At 40.8% G+C, this 13,264-nt stretch overlaps 1 protein-coding gene across 6 annotated transcripts in view; it reads right to left on the reverse strand.

Moving 5' to 3' along the window:
• RALGAPA2 (Ral GTPase activating protein catalytic subunit alpha 2) overlaps positions 1-13,264 on the reverse strand; it is a 459,903-nt gene that overhangs the window by 404,753 nt on the left and 41,886 nt on the right. For all 6 annotated transcript variants that reach the window (XR_007515412.1, XM_049869401.1, XM_049869403.1 and 3 more), the window contains exon 3: positions 7,941-7,993. Coding sequence is in view for 5 of the 6 variants with exons in the window: in XM_049869401.1 (XP_049725358.1) it covers positions 7,941-7,993 (53 nt within the window). In the remaining variant the exon portion in view is untranslated. The remainder of the gene's footprint in view (positions 1-7,940; positions 7,994-13,264) is intronic.

Here is a 13,264-nt window from a genome sequence, read left to right on the forward strand (position 1 = left end):
AGTGCAATTCGATCTGAGTGGCAACTCCACCCTTAGAAACACCTGAGGCCATGGCTACACCCTTTGAAATCCCTGAGGTCCTAGCCATACCTTTCGAGACTGAGGCAGCTCAGCTTCTTGTGTTCCTTGTCTCTTCAGCTTCTGCTTCCTGGTTTCTTGACCTCTCAGCTCCTCGCGCCTCCTGCCTGCATCTGCTTTGCTGGGGCAAGTGTTCCAAAGATCTGTAGCTCTACCAATGAGTGCCAGGAGGCAGCCCACTCCGCCAGGAAGCCTTCTGCAAACAGGTACCTAACTCTCTTACTCCATGGGTCAGCAAGCCTAGCTCCATGGATAAGTGCCCAGAGGCACCCCACTCTGCCAGAAAACCTCCTGCACACATGCACTCAGCCCTCTCACTCCATGGGTTGGCTCCAGCACTGTCTGGCGCTGGTCTCCTGGTTGTGCTGCTGCCAGTTAACTGCTGCTGCTGGTCCTCTGCTGCTGTTTCTCACCATATGCGCCTTCTCCAGTGTTAACAGTTCACTGCCTTCTCAGTGTTCTATCCATTCACAGTTTCAAAACCTCTTCCACATTTTAGGAATCTGTTAGAGCAGCACCCCACTCTTTGTACCAAATTCTGTCTTAGTCATCTAGTGCTGCTATAAAAGAAATACCACAAGTGGATGGTTTTAACAAAGAGAAGTTTATTCTCTCATAGTCCAATAGGCTAGAAGTCTGAATTCAGGGTATCGGCTCCAGGGGAAGGCTCTCTCTGTGTTGGCTCTGGAAGGTCTTTGTCATCAGTCTTCCCATGGTCTGGAAGCATCTCAGCGCAGGAACCTCAGGTCCAAAGGACACGCTCTGCTCCTGGCACTGCTTTCTTGGTGGTATGAGGTCCCCAACTCTCTGCTTACTTCTCTTTCCTTTTATCTCTAGAGAGATAAATGTGGTGCAGGCCACACCCCAGGGAAACTCCCTTTACATTGGATGGGGGATGTGACCTGGTAAGGGTGTTACAATCCCACCCTAACCCTCTTTAACATAACATTACAATCACAAAATGGAGGAAAACACAGAACACTGGGAATCATGGCCTAACCAAGTTAATACACACATTTTTGTCAATCTGTGACACCAACGAACTGCATTTAGGATAGACACCAAAAGATAGTCACGAAGACGTTATCATAATCACACTTGCCAAAACCAAAGACAAAAAGAATACGGAGAGCAGCTGGAGAAAAACGAAAAGTCACATACAAAGGGGGAAACAATAAGACTAAGCTCTGATTATGTGGCAGAAACCATGCAGGCAAGAAGGCAATGAGATGACATATATAAAACCTTGAAAGAAAAAACTGCCAACCAAGAATTATATATCCTACAAACCTCTCTCTCAAATACAATGGTGAAATTAGGACATTTCCAGATAATCCGAAATTAAGGGAATTTGTTACAATCAAACCAAACTTACAGGAAATACTAAAAGGAATCCTTTGCTTAGAGAGCCAAGAACATGAGACAGCAATCGGAGTCTAGGACACAGGACAGGATCAGCTAGATACCAACCTAGGTAAAGAACTCTCAATAATAAAACAAAGCTAACAGACTTAAAACAGGGAAACAGAGACATCAATCTATAAAGACAACGTCAAAACAATAAAAGGGGGAATAAACGGTGTAAGTATTATAACTTTCAAATGGAGAGGAAGTCAGGGCGATACCACCTAATAAAACACTGGTTCAAGCTTAGGAAGATAAGGGTAAATTTCAAAGCAACCACAAAGAAAGTTAACAAGCCTACACATCTAAAGAAGAAAACTATAAAGACTCAGTAAACACAAAATCTATAATAACAAAAGAAAAAAAAAAAATCCACAAACAAAAGGAACTCAGCACAGGAAACTAAGAAGGACAAAGAAAACATCAGCACCACACAAAAAAAAAAAAAAGCACAATATGACATCAATAAACTCATACCTATGGATAATGACACTGAATGTAAATGGCTTAAATATACCCATAAAGAGAGAGAGGGTAGCAGAATGGACTAAAAAAAAAAATGACCCATCCATATGCTGTCTACAAGAGACCCATCTTAGACACAAAAACATAAATGTATTAAAAATCAAAGGATGGAAATAAATATATCAAGGAAACAATAAACAAAAAAAGAGCAGGAGTGGCAAAACGAATCACAGATAAATAGACCTTAAGGCAAAATCAATCACAGAGGAGAAAGAAGGGCATTATATAATGAGGTTAAAGAGACAATCCACCAACAAGACATAACCTTAATAAATATCTACACACCCAACGACACAGCTCCAAAATACAGGAAACTAACTCTAACAGCACTGAAAAGAGAAATAGACAGTTCCACAATAATAGTAGGGGATTTCAACACACCACTCCTGGTAAAGGACTGAACATCTAGAAAGAAACACAACAAAGATACAGAAGATCTAAAGGCTAAAATCCACCAACATGGCCTCATAAACATATATACAACAGTCTACCCAACAGCAGCAAAGTGTACACATGGAACATTCCCCAGAATAGGCATTTTAGGCCACAAAGCAACCCTAAATAAAATCCAAAACATCGAAATAATACAAAGCATTGTCTCTGATCACAATGCCATAAAAGCAGAAATCAATAATAGGAAGATAAAGGAAAAAAATCAAATACATGGTGTCTTAGTCATCTAGTGCTGCTGTAACAGAAATATCACAAGTGGATGGCTTAAACAAAGAGAAATTTCTTGTCTCACAGTCGAGTAAAGTAGAAGTCCAAATTACAATCACAAAATGTAAGACAACCACAGAATACTGGGAATCGTAGCCTAACCAAGTTGATATACACATTTTTGGGGGGACACAATTCAATCCATGACACATGAAAACTGAATAACACCTTGTAAAAAAAAAAAAAAAAAAAAAAAAACACTTGGGTACAGGAGAAATCAAAGAGGGAATCGAAAAATTCCTAGAATCAAATGAGGATGAAAACATGACAAGCCAAAATCTTTGGGACACAACAAAGGCAGTGCTCAGAGGGCAATTTATAACAATAAACACACACATCAAAAAAGAAAAACAGGCCAAAATCAAAAAAGTTAGCCCCCAACTCAAACAAATAGAAAGGAACAACAGACACCCACAGGCATCAGAAGAAAGGAAATAATAAAGATTAGAGCTGAAATAATATGAAATGGAGAACAGAAAAACAACATAAAGAGTGAACGAGACCAAAAGTTGGTTATCTGAAAAGATCGACAAACTATTGGCCAAACTGACAAAACAAAAACAAGGAAGGAAGCAAACAACCCAAGTAAGAAAGGTGATGGGGAACATTACAACAGACCCAACTTAAATAAAAGGGATCATAAAGGAATACTATGAAAAATTATACTCCAACAAAATTGAAAACCTAAAAAAAGAAGAAATTTCTAGAAACACACTACCTATCTAAACTAACACAAAACGATATAGAAATTCTGAACAGACCCATAACAAGAGAAGAGATTGAAGAGGTTATTTAAAAAAAAAAAAAAAACACTCCCAACAAAAAAGTCCTGTATGGACAACTTCACTGCAGAATTTTTCCAAACATTCAGAGAAAAGCTCACACCAGTACTATTCAAACTATTTCAAAACACAGAAAAGGAAGGAATACTCCCCAAATTCATTCTGTTGAAGTCTGCACAGCCATGATACCAAAGGCAGGCAAAGATACCACAAAAAAAAGACCAGTATCTCTCATGAATATAGATGTAAAAATTCTCAACAAAATTCTAACCAAAAGAATTCAGCATCATATAAAAAAATAATACATCACAACCAAGTGGGATTTATACCAGGTATGCAAAGATGGTTTCACATTAGAAAATCAATCAATATAATCCAACACATAAACAGAACAAAAGAAAAGAAACACACCATCATCTCAATCAATACAGAAAAGACACTGGATAAAGTCCAATGCCCATTTCTGATAAACACTCTCAATAAAATAGGAAAAGAAGGGAAATTCCTCAACATAATACAGGACATCTATACAAAACCAACAGCCAACATCATTCTCAATGGAGAGAGGTTGAAAGCATTCTCCCTGAGAACAGGAACAGGGTTCCCTTTATCACCACTCCTACTTAACACTGTGCTAGAAGTCCTAGCTGGGGCAATGATGCAAGAAAAAGAAATAAAGGGCATACAAATTGGAAAGGAAGAAGTAAAATTATCCCTATTCACAGACAGTATGATCCTATACATAGAGAACCCCAAAGATTCCACAAGAAAACTACTGGAACTAACAGAAAGATTCAGCAGAGTAGCAAGATACAAGATCAACATACAAAAAATCTGTTGGATTCCTATATGCCAAAGAGACCTTCAAAAAGGAAATCAGGAAAATCATACCATTTATAAGCCAACTTGAACCAAACCCATTGCCAGCAAGTCAATTCCAACTCACAGCAACCCTACAGGACAGAGCAGAACTGCCCCATAGAGTTTCCAAGGAGAGCCTGGTGGATTCAAACTGCAGACCTTTTGGTTAGCAGCCATCGCACTTAACCACTATGCCACCAGGGTTCTCCATACCATTTATAATAGCCCCTAAAAAGATTTAAAAATACCTAGGACTAAATCTAACCAGGCACATAGAAGACCTATACAAAGGAAACTACAAAACATTATTGCAAGAAACCAAGAGACTTATATAAACGGAAAAACATACCATGCTCATGCACAGAAGACTGAACATTGTGAAAATGTCAATTCTACCCAAACTGCATCCAAATACCAGCAGTATTCTTTAATGAGATGGAAAAGCTAATAATCAAATTCATATGGAAAGGACAGAAGCCCTGGATAAGCAAAACATCACCAAAGAAAAAGAACAAAGTAGGAGGCCTCTCACTGCCTGATCTCAAAATCTAGTCTACAGCTACGGTAGTCAAAACAGTCTGGTACCGGCAAAACAATAGGCTTATAGGTCCATGGAACAGAATCGAGGACCTACAAGGAAATCTTTCCACCTATGGCCACTGATCTTTGACAAAGGACCAAAGTCCATTAAATGGTGAAAAGACCATCTTTTTAACAGACGGTGGTGGCAAAACTGAACGTTCATCTATAAAGCAATGAAAGAGGACCCGTATCTCACACCATACATAAAAACTAACTTAAAAATGGATCAAAGATCTAAATATAAAACTTTATAGAGATCATGGAAGAAAAATAGGGATAACGCTCCTAATACATGACACAAATATCAATCCTTTATTTTTCATCTTTTTTGGACTACAATATTTATTTTAAAACTTTTACTGGCATAATTATACATACACAAAATTCAATAAGGGATATTTCTCTTCTGCCGCCTCCCTCCCAAAAAAAAAAATTCTTAGAAAAATAGTTTATCAAACTTGAGTCATGAAAAAATAGAAAATCTGCATAATACTAAAAGTATTAAAGAACTTGAATGAGTGGTTAAAAGTCTTCCCATTAAAATAAATATAACACCAGTTTCAGGCAGTTTTTCCAGGAAGGACTAAGTAACATTATAGGAAGAGATCATTCCAATCCTATACAAACTACATAATATAAAAAGAAGAAATGCTAGATAACAGATTCATTTATAACAGAAGCAATCAAAAACAATATGAGGCAGGGAAATTTAGGTCAACCTCAGTCATGTACAGAGATCCAAAAATAAACAAAATATTAGCCACCTAAAAAAATCTAGAACTGTAACTCACTACATTAATTTTCAAGAATCATCATCATATGGTCATCGCAATTAACACAGAAAAAAAAAATGGAAAACTTTCAAAACTCATTTATAATTTTTCACAAATCTTACCAAACTAAGAATACAAGCAAATTCCTTAATCTGACAAAGCATATCTATAAATTTACAGCAAACATTCTTCTTAATGAGGAAGCATTAGCAAGACTCCCTTTAGAATTGGAAACAGGATGCCGACCTTTATCACTTCTACTTAACAGTGTGCTTTAGGGCCGAGCCAATGCAGAAAGACAAGAAAAACAGACTCACTGGAAGTGATTACACCAAGCTGTCATTATTCACCGATAATCTGTCTACAAAGAAAACCAAAATAAATCATACTCACTTAATCCCACAGCAGAAATGGATTAACGAGAGCTATTTTATTTATTTTTTTTAATATTCAAAGCTGGACAATGAATAAGGAAGGCCAAAGAAGACCTGACGCCTTTGAATTGTAGTGTTGGCAAAGAATATTGAATATATCACAGACTGCCAAAAGAATGAACAAATCTGTCTTGGAAGAAGCACAGCCAGAATGCTCCTTAGAGGCGAGGATGGCAAGACTACGTCTTACATGCTTTGGACATGCTGTCAGGAGGGATCACTCCCTGGAGAAGGACATCGTGCTTGTCAAAGTACAGTGTTAGCGGAAAAGAGGAAGACCCTCAACGAGGTGGACTGACACAGTGGCTGCAACAATGAGCTCAAGTGTAACAACGAATGTAAGGATGGCACAAGACCGGGCAGTGTTTCGTTCTGTTGTGCGTAGGGTCGCTATGAGTTGGAACTGACTCAATGGCACCTAACAACAATGTATTCAAACACGTGGATGAATCTTAAAAACAATGTTGAGTGTAAAAGGCAGTGACAGACAACTACATACCATATGGCACCATTTTTATTAAGCTCAAAACAAGCAAACCTTATAAAGCATTGTTGAAGAATACAAATACATGGGGTAAAATCCTTTTTTTAAAGAAAGGGAATGATAAAATGCAGGGGACTGGATGCCTCTAAAGGATGGGGTTGAGGAGGGGTACCTCGGCAGCTTCTAGTTCTTAGAACGGAGTAGGTGGGACAGGCTTTATTATCATGTTTCATAACTTGCATATATGTTATAAATTCTTTTGTAAATGCATCAACTATTACATAAATAAAATAATTTAAGTTAATAGAAAAATTCAATCAAACGACAGTCAGTAGACACATACTTAAGTGATAGACTTATTATTTCAGGCCTCTGCTAAAAACAACTCCTCTTCTGCACAGGCTTCATAGTAGGGTAACCACAAGAAACACAACAACCTCTTCCGCAATATATGCAGTAAACCAATGTCTGTTACCCTGGGGAAGAAGTACAGCCCTCAAAGGAGACAGGGGAACCATGGTCATCGTGCGCCAGCCACAAGCCATGGCTGGGCCGGAGGCTTCCCTTGCTATCCATGACCCAGAAAGCCCCTCACCAGACTCCCTGTGAGAGCCTCCCAGCCCTTGCTTCCCCCAGCAAACTCTGCAATGACTACGCATTAGGCTTGTTCTTCAGTCATAAACATTTATCTCCTCGAACCACCCTAAGCACAAGCTCTTCAAACCATGAGTAATTTCTAGATAGCCAACAATTAACTTTCAGAACCTAGAATTCAGTTCTGAATGCAGTTCTCAAGGTATCAGTAATCTGGCCACTTGTCATACACTGGACAAGAAAACCATACCCAAACATTATTCCAACTTTGACAAGAACATATGAACAATACACATACACACAAAGATAGCAACCTCGCTAGTAGTCAGAAAACCGGAAATTAAAGCAATGAGTTTTTTCATGTCATACTTACGTATATTAAAAAGATAAACCATTTCTAGTGTTGGTTAAGGTGTAAGAAATTTACATTTAAGACTTAGATATAAGTTTACATATAAGCTTATATGGACTTTTTTAGAGAGCATTTTGGCAATATCTAACAGGATTTAAAGTATATCAATTCTTCCATCTAATAATTTCATGTCCAGGTACTCACCCAGGAAAAATACTCACACACGTTTGCAAAAAAAAAAAAATCACAAGAACATTCTTTGCGGCACTGTTTGTAAATGTGGAGGGGGAGGGGGAGGGAGGGAGGAAATCCAACAACAGCCATTAGCTAAATAAATTAATAAAAACTTACTTCAAAAAGAAAGAGGACAGAGTCCAGCTCCTCCCTTTGTGACTTATTATTCCCTGGAATACATAAAAATAAGTTAGTTACCATGCCAACATTTTAACACTAGAATATTACAAATTATGTTAAAAGGCATCTTAAAACGTTTAAGCCTCAACATAAATTCATTTGCTTAAAAAATACCAAGAGGCAGTGTGGACAATGGAGCCAGACTGCGTAGGGCCTCACCCACATCTAGCACAGCTGCCTCTTTCTAGCTATTTAGACACAGTTTCCATGTTTTCCAAGTCGTTGCCAACCCCCGGCAGGTAATTCATTAAATTCTCAAGAAGTTACTTGTGAGTTCACATTATGGTAGAATGCATAACAAAAAGATAAAAGGCACAGAGCAGGTGAAAACTGTAAAAAAGTAGTATATCTCTTTAGGCAACTGTGCATGTGCTGTCCTTCTGACAATCACAATAATAACAGAAACTACAACTACTACAGAGGCTACCATTATTGTGTACGCCCCATGTGCCAGGCACTGTGCCAAGAGCATAGCACACATCATCTAACTCAAGTGTTGGGAAACTTTTTCTGTAAGGACCAGAGAGTACAAATTTTAGACTTTGCAGATCTCTTGCAACCATTCAACTCTGCTGTTGCAGTACAAAGAAGCCATAAACAACACGTAAGTGAGTGGGTGTGGCTGTGCCCAATAAAACCTCATTTACAAAAACAGGCAGTGAGCCACAACTCCATGAAGCAATATCATTCATTTATTCAGCAAATACTATACAGCGTTACTCTAAGCCCTGGGAATGCAGAAGTGAACAAAACAATGATCTCTTTGAGGAAGCTCACATTCTGGCAGGTAGAGGCATTAAATTAAATAAAGGAGGAAAACAAGAGGGAAACCAGAAGGCGGATGGAAAATGCCAGAAAAGGGTGGTATGTAACTCTGAGTAGGGAAGTCAGGGAAGGGCTCTCTGATAAGGTGACCTTTGAGCAAAGGCTTAGGAGAGGAAAGGAAGCAAGCCATATGGAAATACCGGGAAGAATGTTCTGCCGGAGGACTGGAGAGCACAAAGTCCCTACGGCTGAGCATACTTGGCATGGTCAATAAACGGCAAGACAGTCCTTGTGGCTGGAGCAAAGTAAGTGAAGAGTTATGGCAGCTGAGGTTAGAAGGCGGGTGGGCCTGAGCCCAGTGTAATGACTGCAGGAACGAGAAGCCCTTTAAGGGTTTGGAGCAGGGGAGAGTCACCTGACTCACATTTTCAAAGCACCATGCCAGCTGCTCTTCTGAAAAGAAACCCGGGGGTGGGAGAGGACAGGGAAGAAGTTTAAGTGTGGAAACTGGGAGACTACTTTGCTGAGGCTGCTGCAATAATCCAGGTGAGGGTGATGGGCCTTCCGTGGTACCAGTGTAGGCAATAAGAGGCTGGATTCTGGGTACCCTGAAGACAGGACCAATAACTCCAAGGCTTTTGGCCTCAATAACAGGAAGGCTGAAGTCATCACAAGACAATTTCATTATTCCTAGTAAACATTTTCCTCTATTCCCTTTTGTATTTTTTTTCAGGTACACTTTCTTTCCTGTACTTCAATTGAATTGTTCTAAAAACAAGAAACTTCAAAATCTCACCCCATTTTTAAGGGTTCTTTATTATGACTCTTTATGGGAGATTGCAAAAGTGGCCACAATTTTTCCCCTCCCATCAAGAGATGTCCATTTCTCCACACTTCGAACGTGAGATGTCATGTCACTTGGTTTGGCCACTGGGACATTCACAAATGTGAGGCAAGCAGAACTTTGGAAATACTGTACGCTGGCTGAGCGTGGAACCCTGAGGCCACTGCGTGAAGAGGTTGGAACTAGCCCACTGGAGAAGGATAGGCCACATGGAGGAGATCCAAGGTGCCCTGGCCAACAGCTCGCCAACTGCAAGACATGTGAACCAAGCCCTCCACCCCACATTTTGCTGGAAAAAAAAAAAAAAAAAACGTAGATAGCGTGCTTATGAAAATACCTCAAGGGGGAAACGAACAGGTTTATTTGTGTTGCCGCATTACTTACATCCAAATACAGTACATATTAACCACAGGGGAAAAACTGAGCGACCCATGGAGAAAAAAGTTTGTTGGAGTAGCATTTTACTGGCACATGCCTGTATATGACTTGATGATCTACTACAGCCTAGAACATTCTAGCCAAACTTTTAAGACTCCAAGTCATCTGCCATATTATAGAGACTACCACACTGACTTGCCTTAAATTCCTTCCACTCTATGCTTGACACCTGCCTCCTGTTTTGCAGAAGCAATCAAGGTATTTGACATGAAGTCCCTCAGTTTTTCCTCTCCACCTCAAAACGTCTCTGTATCTACACTCATCTTCTTACCTGTTTCTCCTGAAAACTATCACCCTATCGCTCCTTTTCACACTCTCTTCTTTTTACCTGACCCTGTGTCAACTCGCTTCCTCCGGCAAGTTACACCAGCAGTTATCTCCCTCCTCACTGACTCTCTCCTAGCCTACAACGGGCAAATGCATCCTTTCAAAATCTTCCCGTGAACATGCTACTCCTTGAGATACAATCCTTCATCTACACCATCAAATTTTCTACAAGTGTGTTCTCATGTGCAGCCTTCACTGTCTCATCCATCACCCAGTTACTCCATTTCTCTCTGTCTGGCTCCTAGCCTAGAGCTTTTCTTTCAGTGGTCACTGATGACCTCCTTAATGTGCTACCATTTCTTCGTCCTGCTGCTCCTCAGCTTTTTGCAACATCAGACACTGCTGATCCTTCGTTCCCTGCACTTTTTCTTCCCCGGGCTCCTGTAACAATAGACTTTTCCTGGCAGTCCTCTAACTTGTCTTTCCTCTTTCCCTCTCTACCCTAGCTCTGTCACTTTTTCTCTATAAATATGTATGCTTTTCTCCTTGGCAACAGCATGATTTCACCTCTCTTCTCCCAAGCCCAATACCTATACCTGGTTGACCCATGGGCACCTCAAGTTCAGACTGCCCAAAGATGCACTCTTCCTCTTACCTCCCAAACCTGGCTCCCCTCCAGGGTACCCACTGCTCTCATGAACCTCACAAATCAGACTCAACATCCTGAAAACATCTTTGACTTCTTTTCATATCCTCTTTCCTTATATCCCTGGTGGCAGGGTGGTTAAGAGCTACAGCTGCTAACCACAAGGCTGACAGTTCAAATCCACCAGCCACTCCTTGGAAACCCTCTAGGGCAGTTCTACTCTGTCCTGTAGTGTCGCCAAGAGTCAGAATTGACTCAATGGCAACAGGTTTGGTTTTTTGGGTTTTCTTTAAATTCAAGTCTCGTGGATGGGGCATCATAACTGAGAAATGCAAGTGTTCTCGTCCCTTAACTGCCACCTCCCTGGATCAGGCATCTCCTAACTGGTTGTTCTCACATGGATGAGGGTACCAGCCTCCTAACTGGTCTTCCTGCCTCCAATTCACTCACCACTTCACAATTTACAAGACACAACAGTCTCAGTAACAAATGCTTTCAAGGGCCTTAACCACCTAAAGAGCAAAGCCCAAACTCTGTAGCCTGGAATTCAAGGCTCTTTGCAAGTCTAGCCAAATCTGGTTTCCTGTGAATCTGTTTTATACACTTAAGTTGCAAAAAAAAAGAAATGTTTTTCCCCACACATTCCTCAAATCAGCCTCCTGCCTTTGCTGAATGTTCTACCCTCCACCTGCAGGGCTGTCCTCCTTCACCTGAAATCTACCTTAGGTCCACCCCCAAGCCCACCTCTTCCCCAAAGCCTCACTCATACAAGGGAAATCATCTGTCCATCTTCCCGACAACCACAGCTGTCTATATGTATCTATCTCATAATACATCTGACTTTTCACCTGGTTTATAGTGGGGTCCACAAAACTAGCCCCTGAGAGGAACCGGCACTAGGAGACACTTTGGGATGCTAAAGCACATGTGGTCTACGGCACAGATACAGGCACTCTCGTCTGTGGGTAAAACAAACTGCTGCCAATACAGACAATGTTTCAACGTCTAACTTCAGTATTTTTTTTTTTTTTTATGGGAGCAATATGAAATAGGAGAGTGGTTCTCCAACCTTGGAGTGCATCGGTATCATACGGAGGACTTGTTAACACACAGACTGCTGAGTTCTCCAGCCGGTTTCTGTTCGGCAGGCCCCCAGGAGGTAACCATGCGGCTGGTCTCCGGCCGGTTTCCGTTCGGTAGGCCCCCAGGAGGTAACCACGCGGCTGGTCTAGGAAGCACTTTGAGAGCCACTGGTTCAGAAGGAGGAGCACTGAACTAAACACCAGGAAACCTGGCTGCCATTCGGGCTGTGCAAGTGAATGATCTGTGTGACCTCAGGCCAGTAACATAACCTCTCTGGATGCAGATTTCTCCACTCCAAAATGAGGAGTGTGGACAACCTGGTCTCCTGAGACCCTTCCAACCTTAAAAATCTATGATTTCCAGTCACTGAGAAGTCAGTTTTTTGAAATTATGGCATTTCCGCCCAATGTGGTGCTATATGACTGTTTAAAAATGAGGCGGAAATGGTTTATGTGCTAACATGGAAGGACTTCCAAAACAGATTACATGAAAATACAAGAAGATGATGATGATGGCGGCTAACATTTAGTGAGCATGTACTGTGTGGCAAACTCTGTGCTGAAATCCTACGGATCCATGGTAACTCTTAAGGCCGACATGAGGAAGCTGAGTCAGAGGGAGGTTAAGTGCATGCCCAAGGAGAAACAACCAAACCTAACACAAAGCACCTAAATATAAAGCAAATACATCGTGACCTTGTTCGTGTGATTTTATTTTTTTTCTTTTATTTTATATATGTATAGATGGTGTTTTAGTCACCTAGTACTGCTTTAAGAGAAATGCCCAAGTGGATGGCTTTGACGACGAGAAGTTTATTCTCTCACAGTAAAGTAGGCTGAAAGTCCAAATTCAGGGTGTCAGCTCCAGGGGAAGGCTTTTTCTCTCTGTCGGCCTTCTCGTCAGTCTTCTCCTGGTTGAGGAACTTCTCAGGCACAGGGATTTTGGGTCTAAAGGACACGCTTTGCTCCTGGTACTGCTTTCTTGGTGGTATGAGGTCCCCAACTCTCTGCTTACTCCCCTTTCATCTCTTGAGAGACAAAAGGTGGTACAGACCACACCCCAGGCAAACTCCTTTTACACTGGATCAGAGATCTGACCTGGGTAAGGGTGGTCTTACAATCCCATTCTAATCCTCTTTAACATAAAATTAGAATCGTGTAATGGAGGACAACCACAGAATATTGGGGACTGTGGCCTCACCAAGTTGACACAGATTTT

The sequence above is a fragment of the Elephas maximus genome, chromosome 25 (assembly GCF_024166365.1).
Source record: "Elephas maximus indicus isolate mEleMax1 chromosome 25, mEleMax1 primary haplotype, whole genome shotgun sequence".
NCBI lineage: Eukaryota > Metazoa > Chordata > Mammalia > Proboscidea > Elephantidae > Elephas > Elephas maximus.